Source organism: Strix aluco, chromosome Z (assembly GCF_031877795.1).
Source record: "Strix aluco isolate bStrAlu1 chromosome Z, bStrAlu1.hap1, whole genome shotgun sequence".
In the NCBI taxonomy this organism is placed as follows: domain Eukaryota; kingdom Metazoa; phylum Chordata; class Aves; order Strigiformes; family Strigidae; genus Strix; species Strix aluco.
In genome coordinates this window covers 28,023,808-28,045,805 of record NC_133971.1, presented here as the reverse complement: position 1 = coordinate 28,045,805, position 21,998 = coordinate 28,023,808, and the positions used below count along the sequence as shown (strand labels likewise).

The 21,998-nt window shown below is 42.3% G+C and overlaps 1 protein-coding gene across 6 annotated transcripts in view; it reads left to right on the top strand.

The window, feature by feature from the left end:
* Positions 1-212: 212 nt before the first annotated feature.
* Positions 213-21,998, top strand: part of FCHO2 (FCH and mu domain containing endocytic adaptor 2) — a 98,699-nt gene continuing 76,913 nt past the window's right edge. For all 6 annotated transcript variants that reach the window (XM_074812751.1, XM_074812750.1, XM_074812748.1 and 3 more), the window contains exons 1-5: positions 213-325; positions 13,470-13,561; positions 19,453-19,527; positions 20,886-21,027; positions 21,118-21,270. In XM_074812751.1, the coding sequence (XP_074668852.1) occupies positions 299-325; positions 13,470-13,561; positions 19,453-19,527; positions 20,886-21,027; positions 21,118-21,270 (489 nt within the window). In that variant the 5' untranslated portion in view covers positions 213-298. The remainder of the gene's footprint in view (positions 326-13,469; positions 13,562-19,452; positions 19,528-20,885; positions 21,028-21,117; positions 21,271-21,998) is intronic.

Genomic DNA, 21,998 nt, shown 5'->3' with positions numbered 1-21,998 from the left:
CACGGCGGCGGGAGCGCGGCCGCACGCAGGGCCGCCCCGGGCCGCCCCCACAACGGCGGCGGCACCACCGCCCCGCGCGTGCCCCTCCAGCGGGGGGGCGGAGCGAAGCGCAGGCTACGCGCCTGCGCAGAAGCGCCGGCGGCCGGCGGCGGCTGGGCGCGTGCGCGGGGCCGGTCCGTGCGGAAGGAGGCGGGGGCACCGTCACGGGAAGGGCGGGGCGCGCGTGGCGGCGCTCGTTTCCTCCGTCGCGTCTGCGGCGGCAGAGGCGGCCGGGGCCGGGCTCGGCGGCGGGGCGGCGATGGCGTACTTCGTGGAGAGCTTCTGGGTAGGCAAGCGCCGTGGGCCGGTTCTGCCGCGCCGCGGGTGGAACGGGCAGGGCAGGGCACGGTGCAGCCGGCGTCCCCTCTGCGGGAGCAGCCTCGGCTCTTACGCCACCCCCCGGGACTGGGCCGGGGCCTTGCGGCGGGAGGACGGGGGCCGGCGCCCCCCCGCGCCCGCCGCGGCTGGCTTGGGCTGGGCTGGGCCGCGGGGGAAGCGGGTACCTGCCTTCGCCCGGGCAGCCCGCGGCGGGGCGAGGGGACCACCGCCCCCTGCCCGGCCCTCCGCCGGGGGTCCGTGCGCCGGGCTCCGCTGGGGAGAGGGCGGGCTGGTCGCCGTGGGGGCGCGGGGCCGGAGGATGCGCGGACAGGAGCGGGAGACCCTGTGCTCGGGAGGCTGTCGCAGACATCGTGGTGCGTGGATGCGGCTGGGGCTGCAGCCCGGTCTCTCTTCGTTAAGCCTCCCAAACAGTGCAGTTGTTCGGGGAAATAGCACCCACGGTAACAACTTAACAGTTGTATCACGCAAACCAAAGCTGCGCCTCGGAGCTCGATGCTTTTGTACCGACAGGTCGTCTGTCTGCCTGTCAGAAGGCACAGCCAGCTAAGGAAACAACAGACTTCCCAGTCGGTTTTAGAAACACAGTTTATCAGTCATCTCTGCCCAGGTATATATGGTTTTAAGTGGATAGATACAGATGGAGAAAGAATTAAAGTATGGATTTGGATTATTATTCAGAGTCATATCAAATGAAACTTGTTTTCATTGTGACTGTAGCTGATCTGAAACATTAAAATAAGTGTCCTTGTAATCGTCGGACTGTTTACGATGTTGTTACTTCTTTGCATGTTTAATTTTTAATGTGCATCTCTACCAACTAATAGGGGAAACATGAAAATGGTTTTATGTTGAAACTGCAAAAAAAAAAAAAGGAAAATACCTTTTAGATGTCTGCTTTTTCTGTGTAAGTAACAGTTATCCTTAAAGTTTAGGGAAAACTAATTTTACAAGCACAACATACTATTCTTGAATATAAAGCATAGCTCAAGCCAGGTTTCATGTTTTGTTTGCAGCACTGTGTTTAATTTTGACTCTAAGTTTTGTTTTCAGCAGAATGCGTTTAATGAAACAAGATCTGGGGCCCCCAGCATAAGAAGGACATGGACCTGCTTGAGCAGGTCCAGAGAAGGGCATGAAGTTGATCAGGGGGCTGAAGCACCTCCTGTATGAGGACAGGTTGAGAGAGTTGGGGTTGTTCAACCTGGAGAAGAGAAGGCTCCAAAGAGACCTTATAGCAGCCTTCCAGTACTTAAAGGGGGCTACAGGAAAGATGGGGAGGGACTTTATCAGGGACTGTGGTGATAGGATGAGGGGTAATGGTTTTAAACTGAAAGAGGGTAGATTTAGATTAGATGTAAGGAAGAAATTCTTTCCTGTGACGATGGTGAAGCACTGGCACAGGTTGCCCAGAGAAGTTGTGGCTGCCTCCTCCCTGGCAGTGTTCAAGGCCAGGTTGGACGGGGCTTTGAGCAACCTGGGCTAGTGGAAGGTGTCCCTGCCCATGGCAGGGGGGTTGGACTAGATGATCTTTAAAGGTCCCTTCCAACCCAAACTGTTCTATGATTCTGTGATTCTAAGATTTTAGATTTGCTCTCTTGGTATACAGATCATTTGAAGCCTTAGTGTGGGAGATCAGTATTAAACTACTATGTGGAATTTTTTTATCTTTCATAAAAATAAGATTTAAATTAATATAAAAAGTTGCATTTTCATTGGAAAAGGAAGTATCTCCTCCTAAAATTAAAATAGAAGGTTTTTTATTCAGCTATCTCAACTGAAATCAAACACTTTTCCATTTAACTGTGCTATGTACTATGGTATGTTCATTTAACTGTTTTTCTGATCAGTTATAGTTTTTATTGTAGTAAGTCAGTAATTTTGTTAAATCAGTGAAGGCAGTGGACCAGTCCCATACATTCTGTTTCCCTGTCTGTGCCTTCAGAAATGCTTCCAGCAAACATGAGGTAGTAGACATCTACCCAAACTTCCCATTCTCACTTCTGCTCTACAGAGTCTCTGCCTTATAGCTGTGTTGGCAAAACTTGTAGCGTGGATCTGCGATGAGTGCCCCAAGAAGGAGGTTTTCTTGTATTGGTGCAGGTTTTTCTCCTACCTCCAAAAATTACACAAAGTAGGGCAACAAGTGTATTCTTTTTTGTCTTGCAGTGACGACAAAGACATTAGCACGGTCTTAAATTTGCAAAACTGGACTGAGAAACCAAGTAATACCGTGGACAGAGTTTTATTTTATATGAAAGTAAAATAAAAGGGAATAGGGACTGTTCCTTCTTTGCTGTTGTGGGTAAATGTCTTTCAAGGTTAACTGTAGTGTCTAAATATGATGGATTTTTAAACTCAGAAAATAATGGGTTTCTGTATATCCTCACAACCAAGCATAAGTTATAGGTTTGCGCATTTTGAATCATTAGGCTTCTCCATTTCTACTAACTTTTCAGAATAGGTTATTGTTCAGAATTGTTACTGCAGTGCTTTGAAAGACTTGGGATAAAATCTATATATGCTTTGAAATGTGGTAAGAAAGTTAAGATGGAAATTAGAAGATTGCTGTTAAAATGCACTGAATGCACAATGACTAAAAATAACAAAGAGAAGTCCGTAAGGAGAAAGAAAGCTGGTATTGTGTAGAACTTTGGAAGAATTGTCTTCTATTTCTTGCTTTCACCTTGCCCTTCTAGGTAACACCAGGCAAAATGGTTTTTATCACCTATGGAATGCGATAATGATACATTCTAAATTACTGACATGAAAATTAATCCAAAACATAATTAATATTTAATTAACTGATGTACATGCTGTCATCAGTTTGCAGCTCAAATTGTGCATTGGAAATGAAAGTCTGGATCTTGAGCTGTAGGATGCTCCTGATTTGCTAATTTGCTGTAATTGATAGGAAAAGACATCTGAAACTTGAGGGACTTAGCTGATTTCTTCAGAAAAGGGGAGTGGTATGTATGTGAATGTGTATCAATTTCTTACACACTATTTAGGCTGCTGTCTTTTAAGAACTTCCTAAAAGTGCCCATGTAAACAAAACAAATCGCAGCTTCTTTATTGTAATAGTCTTGAAGCTTATCATGAGACTTTCATTTTCTACTGCTTTTAAAAGTGCCTGAATAGTTGCAAATTTTTGTTAGAGAATGTAAGAAAAATGGATATTTTACAGGCCTGCCATCAGTTGTCTGCTTCTAAGAGGTCATTGAGAGATAAACAAGACTATTTTCAAGATGTGTAAAGCTGAAGTACAGAGGCCTGTACTGTCACTTGAAGAATTTTACTCTCACTTAAAAAATGTAGGGGTCCGCTAATAGAGCGCAGCACTCTAGCACAGCAGTTTTCAAAGTCAGTAGGATACAGTTACTTTTTTGTGGTATCAAAAATTATGAACTAGTAGTAGAGGCTATAAATGGCTTTGATTCTTATGACTGAGTGTTTGGCATTCAAGTCACATGGCCAAACATTCCCAACTCCTAATTAGGATGTTGTCATAAAACCTTGGGTTCTTGCTGCTATGTATACGCTACATCAAAACAATGATGTAATTTAAAGGGAACACTTTCATATTTTCACTATATGTAGCAACGTTTTGTCACTTTGAGTACACTCATGCTGGTACAGTAGAGTAAAAAGTGTTCATTATTATTGACTTACTGTTTTCTTAACACTGCTTAGGAAGTGTTGCATAAGCTTTCACATTGTATTTAAACTGACTGGTGCAGGTGATACTTACATTAATTGTAAGTCTATGAAACGATGTCAAGTCAACAAAAATAAACCACTTTTAAGCCAGTCAGTGTTTATTCATTAATTGTTTTTAATGGATTTGACTAAACTGTTGGATGTTCTGTGTGTAGGTGAAACTGGTCTCTGTGTAAAGCTGTGCTTGGTAACTCTGAAAGTCCTGGGATATAAAAACATGTTTAAATTGGCTTTGACAAATTCATTTTATCTTTTTAATCACTTGTATTAATGTAGCTTTTGAGAATGGCTGTGAGGAGGATTCCTTTCTTTTCAAGATCTTTTGTAACATTTAAGGACTGGTAGTGTCCAGGGTTAATAATCTTAGCTTTGTGAAGAGGCTTGCTCTCTAGAAGTGGAAGATGTATTGTTTTATGCAGTTATGTGATATGAGTGACACTGAGACTTGTCCTGCTTCCATCTGGAGTTCCATTCATGTGTTTACGCAGTGCTGCTCTTCTGTTTGGCATACAGTTGGATGCTCAGTTTCAGAAGCACTGTTGTGCAATATTTGCTTAGTTTCCTCCCTCTACGTGTGTGCATCCAGCATGAGTTGGCAATTTTCCATCTTTTTGTTCAAAAAATACTTGTAATTATCTAGATATAGATGAAAATATCTGTCCTTCCTCATATGCATAGAGCTTCTCTGGAGCTGATCTTTATTTAATTTATTGAAGCTGGAAGAAGGAAATTGAAACTGATGGGTTGCTTTTGTGTTCAAATTTGTCAAACCTTTCAGAACTGAAGAAGATACCTTGCCTGTGTAAACATCAGGTGGCTGCTTTTTTCCATGTTTCCATACTCGCAATTTTCTGTAGCTCTTTCACACACTCAGAAATTAAAATTTACTGATAGCTAGCTTTCAAAAATGTAACACCATAATACTAATCACAGGAGTGTTTTCATGTATACAGGGCCCATTAAATTAAATAATTGCCTAGGTGGAAAGGATGAGACACGTTGCTTATTTGAAAGTGCAACAAGGACTAACAGTTTATAGAAAATGACAGTGTTTTTCAGAGCATCTGAAGTGAGTGTCCCTGGAGTTAGGAGAATTTCTATTGCTTTATTTCTTTAAAGTGTTACTCCTTTATGAGTGAATAAAGTCAACAGTACAAATGGACAAGCCATAATGAATAGTATATGTCTTTCTAAGTTTGCGAGTAAAGAAAAGATTGATTTTGGTTAATATTTGGAACTTTCATTTTAGAATCGTGGGGGTGAACACCCAGTCTCTTTTGTGCTGTTGCGCTAAAATTTGTATGTTAATTGTTAAAATAGGATATCTTTTAAGCTGCATAAATCAAATCTTATAGTTGCTGAACAGTTGTACCTAGTTTCAGCAAATACTGAACTTCACCTATATATGAGGGAATTGTGCTCCCCTCCCCCCATTTATGGATTGTCTACCGTTACTACTTTGCATATTGGTGCAACTCTGGAATTTTCTTGTTACAGAGGTTTTTTTACCAAAAAGACTTTGATACCATTATGACTTACCTGTATTAGGATTCTTGCATGCATAATCTGTTGATCAGGGGTGTGATTTTTCCATACTTGTATCTGACAGAGAAACATGAGCAGTAATTTAAGTGTAAAACTAGCTGTAGAACAGCTTCTTGGGATCTGACCAAAGCAAGAGGCAAAGGATACAAATTTTTTTAGAATCACTTCAGTTTTGGGGGTGAGAATATTTCCCACATTTGTTCTTTTCTAGGCTTTTCCTATTTAACATTTACCTAACAAGAGGGGAGGGATGTTGGTCATATTTCGTTGAAATATCATGTTTGCCAAAGGCACTTGTAAGTTTTAACTAGGATTTGGAAACTTAATTTGGAGAGGGTCCACTTTTCATTTTATGACAATTTGAAGTAAACTAGAGACCTAAACTTTTTTATGGTTAAAAAGAAATCCTGTAATTAAGTTGCAGTACCACTTCCAAATGTAGCAGTTTGAATGTTCGTCTGCCTGTTTCCCAGAGAATAAGTTGTGGGTTTGGTAGGCTATTTTTAAAAGAGGATTAGGCAGGTTATGACTTAAATAGTTTATAATCAAAAGTACAGTTTTCTTACTCTGTTTGATTTCTTCTTTCTAATGTGGTGATGTGGTCATGTTCAAAGGCTTGAAGGAATGATTGTGCATGCTTAACCACTCCTAATGCATGTTATAAAAGCATAGGTTGAGATGACAGTAATTCACTTATTGTCAGATGTTTCTTTGCTTGCTAAACTTAGTTAGAAAAACTCAAACTTTGTCTGAACTTCTGTCATCAAGCTTCTAAAGTTTGACCAGAATCAAAATGTGTTTAAGAACTGCATGTGCCTTTTACTGTCTCATATGCTTATTTTTGCTGTGAAAACAGTATCTCCAGCTGTCCTTTTCTTGCTTTTCACAATAGCTAAACAAGTAGTACGTATCTTACCAGCCATGGGAACTTCAGAGTCACCTTAATAATCGAGAAATACTTGTTTATATTGGGGAAAAAAGACAGTGCTCTAATAGAGTATTAACTTTTTACACTAATAGAGATTAATGTTGAACATTTTTAGTCCAAAGTGGCCAGAACCTGCTCTCATACAATTTGATTAGAAACGTAGGAAATATATACTGCTGCAGATTGCCCAGAAATTTCAGGCTACTTTACCAAATGTAGGTTTTAAATTCATAATCGTCTTTATATGCAACAAGCTGATTCTTAAAAATTTTCACTGTCTATTAAGTAGTTCAGTAAAACACAGTTCCTGTAATCTGTTTCCTGTTCTGCACAAGTCATGGAAATGCTGAATCCGGACTTCACATTTGCTGACAGGGTTACTTTCATTTCCATGAGAACATCATTGCAGTTAGTCCTTGATGAAGGGAAATGGAAGGTCTGTCTGCCCTCACTTTGCACGACTTAATTTATTTTGTATGCAAAGTTGGTCAGTAATGCCTCATTATAGGCTTTTTTAAGTGAAGTGCTTACTTGTGTTTGAAGTCTTGTTTCCTCTTATGGCTGGCTGTCAGGGGACATCTATACTGTATACACAAAAGAGCTCTCTTATGACAGTGTAAAATGGGGAACCTCAACAAGAACACCAGCTTCTGAAGGAAGAGTTTTGTTAGCTCAAGAAGGAGAAAACTGCCAATGAACTTCAAAGTAGTTAAATGGAGCCTATATGGAGAGGGGACCACTTACACTTTGCATTCTCATACACAGTTTTACAGTTGTTTTCTGTTGAGTGATGATGGGATCATCCCCAACAGATGGTGTTTTACCTGCAAAATTACATCAGAATGGTCTTTCAAACTGATCTGGAACTCTGTTGCGTAGAACCTGGTGTTACACATGACAGCAGAGGTTCCTCTTTCTCCCAGATGAAACTTCTAGAAGAATCTACGTTTGACTTCACTGTCTGTCTGTCATAGCAGTGGATGGTAATTGCTTCTGAATGGAAATGGAAAGTCTCATCAGTTCCCTCTGCTATGTGCTGCATTTGTTTGTTTTTAAGCAGGCCAGTACTGGACTTCTAGTGATCCCAGCTATTACTGTTCCCACCAGGAAGGAGCAGGGAAAAACACTTAATGAAGAAAAATTGGCTAGACACACACTTTCCATTTACAGTACATGGAAATACAATGTGGGGGAGGGGCAGTGTTGAGGAAAAACAACCAAAACACAGATGAACAGTGTTGATGGCATATGTGCATGTAGGAGGATACATACTTGGCTTTTTTAATGGAACTACTTTTCCTCGTAGCCACAGCATACATCTCTGTCTTTATCCTAAATACAGAGGCCTAACTCTAATGCTTGTTGTTTGAATTATTTGAGCTACTTTTCATGAACGTAACTACTGAATGAAGGAATTGTGGATAGGCCGTATAGCTTTTCCTAAGCAGAAAAATGTCTGCTCTGTGCACTGAGATACCATACTTAATTTGACATAAATACGCTTATGTATCTAAACAGAAGTAGAAGATAATGTAATTTATAGAATCGTCATCAGGTTAATCATCAGAACTATTGATCATGTAAATTATTGAACAGTTTTGCAGTCTAGATGTTTGTACTTATAGGCAGAGCCAGATATTGGTAAGGCAGGCCACATTTGACATTATATTCACAAGTGAAAACATGTATTTCAATTGTGCTAAGCTTAAACCACGCAGACCCTCAAATCTGGGAGCCTGCTTTGGACTTGCTGCTTTGTTTTAAATCTTATTTTTCACATAGCCTCTTAGCTTCTGATAACTACTTATAATGTATAAAAGATGTGGCTTTCAGGGAACTTTTTCTTAATTGAGGAAAGTATCGGTTCTGTTCCTCTGTTGTGCTTTCTGCTATTCAATGTGAAGTCATGAATGACAGTAGGACTGATTAGAAAACTTCATTTAAGTGGAAAAATGAGTTCCTTTGCAGTGACCTTCAGTTATAGTTAGGGAACAAGGTGATGATGGGAATTGGTTGTTCTAGCTCATTCGATTCTCTAAAGGTTTGCAAAGTTATATTTCTAATGGTTTATCGGCCATCAGGAAGACTGCAGCCAGAGACTGGGTCATGGCTATGCTACCCTTCCTGTATTTCTAAACTGGCAGGAAATTTCTGGAGCTCCAGTGTAGAAAAGTGCCCATTAAAGCTCCCATTATGAAAAGTTCAGAAGCAGTCTGTGTTCAACACATTTTGATCAATGTGTTGGTTTTGCTAGAAGAAACACCTCAAAGCGAAGGGAGAGAACATTTCATAAAGGAGAATTTTATTACTTTTTTCTGGAAGAAATGCCTAATACTTATTTGTCAGTGTTTATCTCCAAATTTGGGTACAGTAACAACTTTGGAGTAGTTAACTAAGAATTTTATTTTGTATTCTAATTGAAAATATTGGTGAGGTCTTAATTATAGTTATTCTGGTGTTTTTGTAATGTGGTAGGATTCAGGGTTTAGATTGTGTAAGTAAAAAAAGTTAGTAAGCCACCTATTAGTGCACCAGTACTCAAAATTATTGTGAGCTTCAAACTACAAGGAAAAATGGTTAGATAAGAGTGAAGGGGGAGTGAATCTGTTTAACTAGTTTAGACAAGTACTTGAAAGAGTAATACGTTTTAAAAAAATAAATTACATTTCACAGAATCATCTAGGTTGGAAAAGACCTTGAAGATCATCTAGTCCAACCACTAACCTAACATTGACAGTTCCCAACTACACCATATCCCTCAGTGCTATGTCAACCCGACTCTTAAACACCTCCAGGGATGGCGACTCCACCACTGCCCTGGGCAGCCCATTCCAACACCTAACTACCCGTTCTGGAAAGAAATACTTTCTAATATCCAGTCTAAACCTTCCCTGGTGCAACTTGAGGCCATTCCCTCTTGTCCAATTGCTTGTTACTTGGTTAAAGAGACTCATCCCCAGTTCTCTGCAACCTCCTTGCAGGTAGTTGTAGAGGGCGATGAGGTCTCCCCTCAGCCTCCTCTTCTCCAGACTAAACAACCCCAGTTCCCTCAGCCACTCCTCGTACGACATGTGCTCCAGACCCTTCACCAGCTTTGTTGCCCTTCTCTGGACATGCTCGAGTAATTCAATGTCCTTTTTGTAGTGAGGGGCCCAAAACTGAACACAGTCATCGAGGTGCGGCCTCACCAGTGCCGAGTACAGGGGTAAGATCCCTTCCCTGTCCCTACTGGCCACGGTATTGCTGATGCAAGCCAGGATGCCATTGGCCTTCTTGGCCACCTGGGCACACTGCTGGCTCCTGTTCAGCCGGCTGTCAATCAACACCCCCAGGTCCCTCTCTGACTGGCAGCTCTCCAGCCACTCCTCCCCAAGCCTGTAGCGCTGCTGGGGGTTGTTGTGGTCGAAGTGCAGCACCCGGCATTTGGCCTTATTGAACCTCATACAGTTGGCCTTAGCCCATCGCTCCAGCCTGTCCAGGTCTCTCTGCAGAGCCTCCCTACCCTCGAGCAGATCAACACTCCCACCCAACTTGGTGTCATCTGCAAACTTACTGAGGGTGCACTCGATCCCCTCGTCTAGATCATCAATAAAGATGTTAAACAGGAGTGGCCCCAAAACCGAGCCCTGGGGGACACCACTCGTGACCGGCCGCCAACCAGGTTTAACTCCATTCACCACAACTCTTTGGGCCCGGCCATCCAGACAGTTTTTTACCCAGCGAAGCGTGTGCCCATCCAAGCCACGAGTGGCCAGTTTCGCCAGGAGAATGCTGTGGGAAACTGTGTCAAAGGCCTTACTAAAGTCAAGGTAGACAACATCCACAGCCTTTCCCTCATCCAATAAGCAGGTCACCCTGTCATAGGAGGAGATCAGGTTTGTCAAGCAGGACCTGCCTTTCATAAACCCATGCTGACTGGGCCTGATCATCTGGTTGTCCCACACGTGTTGTATGATGGCACTCAGGATGAGCTGCTCCATCAGCTTCGCAGGCATCGAAGTCAAGCTGACAGGCCTATGATTTCCCGGATCATCCTTCCGACACTTCTTATAGATGGGCGTCACATTGGCCAATTTCCAATCTGTTGGGACCTCCCCGGTTAGCCAGGACTGCTGGTAAATGATGGAAAGCGGCTTGGCGAGCACCCCAGCCAGCTCCTTCAGCACCCACGGGTGTATCCCATCCGGTCCCCTAGACTGGTGTATGTCTATGCGATGCAGTAGGTCATTGACTGTCTCCTCCTGGATTGTGGGGGGGTCGTTCTCCCAGTCTCTGTCTTCTGGCTGAGGAGGTTGGATTCCCTCAGTACAACTTGTCTTGTTATTAAAGACTGAGGCAAAGAAGGCATTAAGCACCTCAGCCTCTTCCTCATCACTCGTTACCATGTTTCCTCCTGCATCTAGCAGGGGATGGAGGCTCTCCCTGGTCTTTCTTTTGTTGTTGAAATACTTATAGAAACATTTCTTGTTATCTTTGACTGCTGAAGCCAGATTAATTTCTAGCTGGGCTTTAGACCTCCTGATTTCTGCCCTGCACAGCCTCACAGCATCTTTGTAATCACTGTGAGTGGCTAGCCCCTTCCTCCAAAGGCTGTAAACTCTCCTTTTCTCCCTGAGTTGCAGCCAAAGCTCCCTGTTCAGCCAGGGTGGTCTTCTCTGTCGCCAGCTTCTCTTACAGCACCTGGGGACAGCCTGCTCCTGAGCCATTAAGACTTCCTTCTTGAAGAGTGCCCAACCTTTCTGGACCCCTGTACCCTTCAGGACCATCTCCCAATGGATCCTGTCAAGCAGGTGTATTTCCTACTAATTGGTGTTCTTATTCTTCCTTTGTTTTTCAAACATATAAAAGTCTAACTGTGTAGGTGGTCCTTCTAGAGTCCACTGTATTTTCTTGTATTCAATTTAGTTCTGCTTGTACTTTTATAGACCTTTCTTAATTGTACTTATGTTAAACTGATCTGCATTTTGATAAAATTTTTCAGGTTACAACTTACAGCAACCTTAGGAACTGTGATTTTATAGGTGTGTTTTCTGTTTGTTAGTTTGGCTTTGTGTTCCCTGACGCTTGGAAGAAGTAGAGCAAATAATCCTGACTAGTAATCTGAATCAAATTGCCTTCAGTTGTCTGTTATTTGTAAATTTCTGTGTCTATGTGTGATGTCCTTTAAGGCGACTTGCTATATTTTTGACTGATGTATTATCTAGTGTAGTTAACACTTAACAGAAGTGGGCCTGCTGCTGTGGCTGCTGCGAAGTTCTTCTGTCCACCCGTGGCTGCTTCCACTCACTTAAGCTAGCAGATCCTTCTTGCTCCCACCTCTTCTGCTGAGCAGTGCAGCTGTTTGTGTCCTCATAGTGATCTGGATCACCGATCTTTATTTTTATTTGCCAGCTTTATTTTTCATCTGTATAATTTCCCTGATCAGGTGCACCTTATGGATACACAAACAAATTTTTCCAGAACAGACAGAACAGAAGTGTTTGGAGGGGTCTATGACCAAATCCTCAGGCTCCTCTCACTGCAGATGTAGAGCTGCTGTTCTGAAAAGTCCAGGATTTTAAGAAGGGCGTTAAGGTCCTTGAAAGCCTTCAGAGAAGGGCAACAAAGCTGGTGAAAGGGGCAGAAGGCATGTCCTATAAGGAGTAGCTGAGGACTCTGGGTTTGTCTGGTTTGGAGAAAAGGAGGCTGAGGGGCAACCTCATCGCTCTCTGCAGCTTCCTGGGGAGGGGAAGTGGAGAGGGAGGTGCTGAGCTCTTCTCCCTGGCATCCAGTGATAGGACAGATGGGAATGGGTCAAAGCTGGACCAGGCAAGGTTTGGACTGGACACTGGACAGCATTTCTTTACTGGGAGGATGGTCAAACACGAACAGGCTTCCTAGAGAGGTGGTCGATGCCCCAAGAGTGCCAATGTTTAAGAGGTATTTAGACAATGCCCTTAATAACATGCTTTAACTTCTGGACAGTGCTGGAGTGGTCAAGCAGTTGGACTAGATGATCATTGTAGGTCCCTTCCAACTGAAACATTCTATTCCATCCTTCTTTCCCTTCCACTCTGAACATGCATGCAGTTTTCCTGAGGGCGTGCTTCTGCGTCTTTTGTAGCAGCAGCATTATGGATCTGAAGCTTTTGGAAGGGACAAGGGGAATGGATAGTTGGACAGGAGAACTTTTATAGTAGCAGTGCTGTTATTATGCTGTTCCTTACTTCACCTTCCTTTGATTTCTATTGTTAGTATCTCCCATCTGGAGGAAGTTCACCGTGGTGCCAGAGGTGATAAGCTGGCTGAGTTTATTAATGCAGTGTCTCAGTTTTAATGCTGAGGTACACCTTACTTACTGAAAAATGTTTTAAGTTTCAAAACTAAATTTAAAAATAGTCAGAGGGAAGCTACCTGTGAGAAGGGAGAGATTAGTGATTTTTTTACCAATTTTAAAGAAAACAGAGGAATATACATTAAGCGTGAAGAGCTGGGGAAGCGGGATATCCAGTGATCCCGAAGTGTGAATTTTAGTTCATAGAAAATAATGGAAGGTATGAGGAAAAAAAAGAGAGAGTACAATATTAAGTATGTATTTAATGAGACGGGAAGTGAAAGAATACAAAAAAATTTAGAATACAAGAAATCTAGAAAAGAAATGTCTTTGAATATAGCCTAGAAATATGAAATAAAAGAGTTGTTAGAATTAGAAGGGTAGTAGTAGCTGCTGAGGTGATTTTTGTTTGTTTTACATAAGGGGATTGAAGGGAACTAACAGCAATTGGTAAAAAGCTGAAGCATTAGAAATCATTCACTTTATGGAACTCGATCAGTTACTCAAATGCATAGGTTTTATACTTGGTTCTGTAATTGCTTTAACATGTTGTGTTTCACTGTTCTACTTTCTTTTTACTGTCTTTAGGGGGAAAGGAACAATGGCTTTGATGTCCTCTATCACAACATGAAACATGGACATTTGTCAACAAAAGACTTAGCAGACTTTATAAGAGAGAGGTAAGTATTCATCCTTGGTAATCCTGGCTCTTTAATATACTGCTTGTGGTTTTTATTTAAGTTTATCATTATGTTTAACAGTAACATGCAAAATATGTAAAAATCAATGAGGATTTAAAAATATCTCTTAATATCCTACAAGAATATCTAGGTTTATTCCATTCACTTAGAACTGAATAGTGACTCTTAAGCATCAGTTAATAGCAAGCTTCTAATTTTTCAGGTTTGAATTTTAAAAAAAGAGTAAAAAGTTAGAGTCACATTAGGTGTCCATCAGTTTGTCGCTGTAGAGACGGACAAAGCAACACACACACACTCACATGGGTGAACAAGCGGCTAGTTTTTTTTATTACTAAAAGCATGCATTTTTATATATTTCAGGTGCCAGAGTGTTACGATATAATTGGTCAAAAAGTTGTTTTTAACATTCTCATTGGATAACTTTAATCAGTTTCCTCCCTGCTTGCTTCATCCTGCTATGTGGTCAGCAGCTCCTTGAAAGTTATTTGCTTTAAGCATAGCTTCCTTATCTCAAGCATACACCAAAATCTTGTCAAGGTCAAACTCTTCTTCAGTCAGGTTGTCGGCAGACCAGCTGCCTTCCCCGACAGCAGTTTATTAATCCCAATTCTTCATCATTTTTGGAAGAAAACAAATAATTTAAAGTAGCCAAAATCATCAGTCTTACAAAGTTTTTGACTACAGATATAGAATTAGGGTATTAGCAACTGCTAGTATGATCTTAAAAAATAAATACTTTCAAATTAAGATGTTGAGAAACTAGGTTTGTTAAAGAAAAGGGAGTGATAAGTAGGGACAAGAAATAATATGGAGAAAATAACACATTCTCTGTGGGATGGAGGGGACAGAACTGAAATCTGCAGATGTGAAAACTTCCGAAAAAGATGACCTAGTGCTATATTTAGTTCTTCTTTGTGACAGAAGACTGCTACTGCTATGTTGAAATAAGAATTTCTATTCTGGACAAAATTAATTGTATGTCTGCTTCAGAATTTTGTCTTAATTCAGTTACTGACACCACATGACATACAGAAAAAACTTGTACAAGATTGATTGAGGACCTGTTTCAGTGAGGGTTTCTTGCAGTAAAAGCTGTGCCAAAAACCAGCTTTTGTTTTCTGCAATTTTTCATTAAAATTTCAGTTTTGTCCTCAGATAGATCTCAGCAAAGAGTTTTGTTTATATTCCATGAAATGTAACCACGACAAATCTGGCAGGTACTCAGCTGCACTGATGTTTGCATAGTTTCAAAGTGAATTGGAGACCTTGCCAAGCAGGTCCATGTCCTTCTTGTGTTGGAGTCCCAAGAGGTGAACACAGCACTGCAGGTGGGGTCTCAATAAGAGTGGAGTAGAGGGGCAGAATCCCCTCTCTTGACCTGCTGGCCACACTTCTTTTGATGCAGCCCAGGATACAGTTGGCTTTCTGGACTGTGAGTGCATGTTGTTGGCTCATAGTCAGTTTTCCATCCACTAATACCCCCAAGTCCTTCTCCGCAGGGCTGCTCTCAATCCACTCATCACCCAGCCTGCATTTGTGCTTGAGATTGCCCTGACCCATGTGCAGGACCTTGCACTTGGCCTTCTTGAACTTCATGAGGTTCTCACAGGCCCACCTCTCAAGCCTGTCCAGGTCCTTCTGGATAGCACACCCCCTTCCCTCCAGCGTGCTGACCACACCACACAGCTTGGTGTTGCTGGCAAACTTGCTGAGGGTGCACTCGATCCCACTGTCCGTGTTGCAAATAAAGATGTTAAACAGCACTGGTCGCAACACCGACCCCTGAGGAGCACCACTCATCACTGCTTTTCACTCAGACATTGAGCTGTTGAGTGCAACTCCGAGTGCAACTGTCCAGTCAATTCCTTATCCACCGAGTGGGCCATCCATCAAATCCACGTCTCTCTGTTGTGCTTTAAGCCCAGAGAGCAATTGAGCACCACAATGAGCTGCTCACTCACTCCTCCCCCACCTGCTGGAGCTCAGGGGATCAAGACAAGCACAGGGAGGGATGGGTCACCAATTATGGTCACAGGCAAAAGACAGACTTGATTTGGGAAAAAAGAAAAATCATCAATTTAATTTGAGCAGGTGAAGCTTCTATCAGCTTCAGAGTAGTGAGAAATATGACCATATCTTTAAAAAACCCACCTTCTCCCCGCCCCTCCCTTCTTCCCAGGCTCAGCTTTGTTCCTGATTTCTCTACCTCCTCTCCCACAGTGACTCAGGGGGTCAAGGGATGGGGGGGTGCAATCAGTTCATCACTTGTTCTTTCTGACATACCTTGCTCCTCAGGGGGAGGACTCCTCACGCTTTTCTGCTCCAGCGTGGAGTCCCTCCCACGGGAGACAGTCCTCCACAAACTCCAGTGTGAGTCCTTCCCACGGGCTGCAGGTCTTCATGAACTGCTCCAGTGTGGGTCGCTTACATGGGCTGCAGTTCTCCCAGCAACAGACTGCTCCAGCGCAGGCTTACTTCCCTCAGAGTCCCAGCCTTCTTCAGGTGCAGCCACCTGCTCCAGTGTGAGGTCCTCCATGGGCTTCAGGTGGGCATCTGCTCTACTGCTGACCTCCAGGGGCTGCAGGGGAACAGTCTGCCTCACCATGATCTTCACCACGGGGTATAGGGGAATCTCTGCTCTGGCACACCTCCACCTCCTCCTTCTTCTTCACAGATCTTGGTATCTGCATAAGTGTTTTTCTCACTTCTCTCTCTACTGCAGGTTCCCCTTCTTAAATATGTTATCACAGAGGTGCAACTGCCATTGCTGATTGGCTTGGCCTTGGCCAGAGGTGGGTCAAACTTGGAGCCCAGAGAGGTTCTAGTAGTGTCTCACAGGAACTTCCCATGTAGCCCCTTCTCTGCTACCAAAACCCCACCACACACAAACCCAACACACTCTCCAATTTAAAGACAAGGATGTCATGCAGGACAGTGTCAGATGCTTTGCAGAAGTCCAGGTAGATGACATCAGTTGCTCTTCCCTTATTCACACTGTAATCCTGTCACAGAACACCACCCAATTTGTCAGGCATGATTTGCCCTTAGTGAAACCATGTTGACTGTCACCAATCATCTCCTTATTCCCCATGTGCCCTAGCACGTTTTACACGAGGATCCGCTCCTGTGATCTTGCCAGGCACAGAGGTGAGACTGACTGGCCTGTAGTTCCCTGGGTCTTCCTTTTTGCCCTTTTTTAAAAACGGGGATTATGTTTCCCCTTTTCCAGTCAGCGGGAACTTCACCAAACTGCTACGACTTCTCAAATGTGATGGATAGTGGCTTAGAGACTTCATCCACCAGTTCCCTCAGGACCCACGGATGCATCTCATCAGGTCCCATGGAACTGTGCACCTTCAGGTTCTTTACATGGTCTCAAACCTGATCAGAATTCTCCTACAGTGGGCGATTCTTCATTCTCCCAGTTCCCAGCTTTGCCTTCTGTGTCTTGGGCAGTGTGGCTGGAGCCCTTGCTGGTGAAGACTGAGGCAAGCAAGTCATTGAGTACCTCAACCTTCTCCATGTCCCGGGTAACCAGATCTCCCTTTTCCTTCCAGAGAGGGCCCACATTTTCCCGCGTCTTTCTTTTATCATCATCATATCTATAGAAGCTTTTCTTGTTGCCCTTGATGGCCCTGGCCAGATTAAATTCTATCAGGGTTTTGGCCTTCCTAACCTGACCCCTGGCTGCTACAGTCTCTCTATATTTGTCCCAGGATATCTGTCCTTGCTTCCACTCTCTGTAGACTTCCTTTTTATGTTTGAGCTTGTCCAGGAGCTCCTTGTTCATCCATGCAGGCCTCCTCATGTTCTTACCTGACTTCCTCTTTGTCAGGTGTCATCGCTCCTGAGCTTGGGGCAGTTGATCCTTGAGTATTAACTAGCTTTCTTGGGCCCCTCTTTCCTCCAGGGCTTTATCCCATGCTATTCTGTCTAACAAGCAGATTTCGGAAGAGGTTAAAGCCTGCTCTCCTGAAGTCCAGGATAGTGAGCTTGCTGTGCACCCTCCTCACTGCCCTAAGGATCCTGAACTCCACCATTTCGTGGTCACTGCAGCCAAGGCTGTCCTTGAACTTCACATTCCCCACCAGCCCATCCTTGGTGAGAACAAGGTCCAGCATAGCACCTCTCCTTATTGGCACCTCTGTCACTTGGAGAAGGAAGTTATCAGTGCATTCCAGGAACCTCCTGGATTGCTTATGCCCTGTTGTGCTGTCCCTCCAACAAATATTGGCGTGGTTGAAGTCCCCCATGAGGACCAGGGCTTGTGAACGTGAGGCTGCTCCTATCTGTCGAAGAGGGCCTCATCCGCTCAGTCTTCCTGGTTGGGTGGCCTGTAGCAGACCCCCACTATAATGTCACCTGTCCCTGCCCTCCCACTTTGATTCTGACCCACAAGCTCTCAGTCGGCTCCTCATCCATTGTCAGGCAGGGCTCCATGCACTCCAGCTGGTCACTGACATAGAGGGTGACATCCCCTCCTCATCTCCCCTGCCTGTCCTTCTTAAGGAGCCTGTATCCTTCCATTCCAACACTCCAGTCATAGGAGCCATCCCAACATGTCCTCATGATGCCAGTAACATCGTAGTCCTGCAGGTGTGTGCACGTCTCTAGCTCCTCTTGTTTATTCCCCATTCATTTGCATAGAGGCATTTAAGTTGGGTCCCCAGTGAAGCTGACTTACTGGCTGGAACTCCCCCATGCTGCTCTTCAGGTGCTCCCTTGCTGAACTGTGATTCCTTTCCAGACCCTGGGCATCCATCACTGACACCAGCATCAAGCTGGTAGGAGTGGGATGGACCAAGGTTCACCCAGGTAGCCGAATCCTTGGCTGTGGCCCCAGTCCTGTAACCAATTGTTGATTTGCCGGAATCAGCTGGCCCTTTCAGACCCCTTCCCTTTGACCAGGAGGATTGATGAAAAAACTGTCTGTGCTCCAGCATCCCTTACAGCTATTCCCAGGGCTCTGTAATCCTCCTTGATACTTCTCAGGCTGCTTCTGGCTGAATCATTGGTGCTCACATGAAACAACAGCAGCAGATAATAATGTATAGAAGATAGCATATATCTTTACCTTAGTTATAGGAGAGCGGGGAAGATTGATGCAGGAAGGACTGCTATTCCGTGGCAATTGCCCCAGCAGAGAGTCTAAGGAGGAAATGACCCTTGGATTTTAAATTTCCAAAAGACAAATAAAATTCTGGGTTTGAGTGCAAGAAAATATAATGAAACTTTATATAGGGAAGAGGTTTTCCAAAATAAATTAAAATGCATTGAGACTTTAAAAATTAGTATAAACAGTAAATTACAATACTTTTCATTGCATGTTATTTCACTGTTTTCCAAACTCAAACATCACTATGCAAAGAACTTAAACAAAAAACCAACCCCCCTACAAAAAGACTAGGTAAGACCCCATTTTATTCAATTTGACTGCTCAGTAAGCATTCAGTTTGTTTATTTTAATGTTTTCATTACAAATATATTTTATTTTGTCGCTCTGTAACTCTCTGATGTTTAGACAGTGCTAGCCAGGTGATTGTTATGTCACTTTGTTCTGACTGTTACCGAAGAATTAAAGGCAGAGGGGAACAGCAGATAGTATAGAAAGAAGTAGTTATCTTTTTCAATTCTTAAGTCCCTAGGTTTTACTTGTTTCTGTTCCCTGCAACATTCTGTCACAGGGTTCTTAGATTTATTTTTTTAAATATACTTCTGTGACTTTGCATATAGCTTTTGAGGGGTCATTAAAATGGAGTAATTTTCACCTAAATTAAAAAGTCCTCTGTTTGCACCTTTAGAATGCATATTCATCTGTCTTTGAATATCTTCAGAATTTCGATTATGCTTTTGATGGCTTTCTTTGACAGGGCTACGATAGAGGAGGCATATTCAAGGTCAATGACAAAACTAGCCAAATCAGCAAGCAATTACACACAACTTGGGTAAGTAATTGTACATATGAGAGAAATAAGTAACTTCTACATGTTAAGAGTCAAGTTTGATTCTGAATATTTTATTGATGATGTTGGAGGTAACATAACTTTACCACCTTTAAAAATGATTGCGTTAGTTCTTCAGTAACCATGCAAAATATCATGCAGCTATGACAAAAACAAAGCCAGTACAGTTCTTCATTCACAATTTAAAAGAAAACAAAGCCCTAACATGGAGAGACTGTCTGTTCCTCTGTGTTTAAGGTTGAGTTCTTTTCAGACATAATAAAGAATGTGACTTTCTGTTCTGTGCTCCCAAACTTGTGGTAATTATTCTGAAGAGAGAACATATGGTCAGCAAATGTGGCAGTAAATTTATTTATTTCTGTTATTTCTGCTTTCTGGAGTGTTATCTCTGTCTTCAGAGATGTTAAGAATGACACTTTTCAGTAGAGTTATTCCATAGTTTAATTAAAGTTTTATACAAGAGGTATCTTTTAAAAAACTGGAATCATTAATTGGTGTTTTTTCATTAGAAACATTATGCCAGTGAGAACTCAGACTTCTTAGATGACACTAGATTTTTTTACTTGTAGTAATTACAGCTAGAAATGTGGGGAGCTTTCATCAGTGGATAATTTGATACCATTTGTTGCTGATCTTCAAAGGTTCTGTATATGCATGTTAGTTTGAACATCGGTGCTTTAAAGGCTATGTATAGTATTGATTTTTCAGCAACATTAACCAGGAAACTGAGGTGTGAGTGTATCTTTAGAATAGCTGGAGAAGTCCATTCAGTATAGAAATCTGAATCAGAGGAATGACCTATCCCCCACCTTCCTTTGCCATACGGTTAATCTCTATTAATCAGTAAATCCCTTTTAGTGGCAGACCATCTTTGCCAGTATTTTTTTCTGGCATCTTGTGGCTGTAACAATGTAAGACAACTAGAAACTTAACTAACCAAATAATTTCTAATTTGCTTGCACTATTCAAGCATACACATAAAAATACTTCTATACATTGAATTATTTTCAGCTGCACTTGCATCACCTTTAGGAATACCACTTGGCATTATTGTGCGCTGCTGATAAAGAATATTAATGAGTAAAACACAGCAAAGTTCACTTAGAGTCAATACAGGTAAAACATAAAGCATGAATAAATTAGTAGATAGGATTTCAAGTACATTTGAAACATATTTAATGAGAATTTATAGCAGTTGGGGCTTTTTTTGTTTCAATTTTAGGAACAGAAGTGAACTTTTATAAACTTGTCAATTATACTTTAACACTATTTTAAAAAAACATAGCTAACTAAAGGGAAAAAATCCACATGAGCATTAAATATTGTTTTCCTCCATCTAGGACATTTGCACCAGTTTGGGATGTTTTCAAAACCTCAACAGAAAAACTAGCAAGCTGTCACTTGGATCTTGTGCGGAGATTGCAAGAGCTAATAAAAGAAGTTCACAAGTATGGAGATGAACAAATCAAAGCTTATAAAAAGGTTATTAATTTTCTTCTTATGCATGTCCAATGACTTGTTAACATTAAAATTAAAATGGTTTGGTTTTGACAACCATGTGATATTTGGCAGACTAAAGAAGACGTTTCAGGAACATTGGAAGCAGTGCAAAATATTCAAAGTATCACTCAGGCCTTACAGAAATCAAAGGAAAACTACAATACAAAGTGTGTGGAACAAGAACGTTTGAAAAAGGAAGGAGCAACACAGAGAGAAGTTGATAAGGTAGTTCTGTGACATAGTAATTTAATTCATTGTGTTGTCAATCAGTAACACGTTCACCTTGTATTAGTAAGTGAAATGCTCAGAAAGGGCTAGCTAAAAGCAGTAGTTGTGGCTATGTTGTAATGTGCATAATATTTTGAAGATCTAGTTACGTTTGGTTTATACTTCCTTATCTGTTCTAACTGCACTGCAGTATTCATTATTTTGTAAATACCTGCATCATATGATAATTTTGTTTAGTGGCTTTTACAGAAATTGCATATAATTGTTTCAGCATCTGTTATGTTTTTGGATAAATTTCCTTAGATAAATACACAAACACTCAATGTCCTCCTTGTTGAATTGAGGAGTAGGAGGTTTTGTGTTGTCCCTTCAGTGAGACAAAGTAGCTAATTAGAAGAGTATTTGAAGCCTGTTCCACTGAGAAGAAAAACAAGTTAACATTACTTCCGATGCTAATCTAAAAGGTTCTAGTTTCATGGTGCAAAAACCCAGGAGATGAGTATCTTGATGTCATATTTAGTACTGTCCTAGGGCTATGGCAGAGTTTGATCCATTCACAGAATCACAGAATAGCTGAGGTTGGAAGGGAGCTCCCTGTCCAACCCTGCTGCTTAAGCAGGGCCAGCTAGAGCCAGGTGCCCAGGACCGTGTCCAGATGGCTTTTGGATTTCTCCAAGGGTGGAGACTCCACAACCTCTCTGGGCAACCTGTTTCACTGTTCAGTC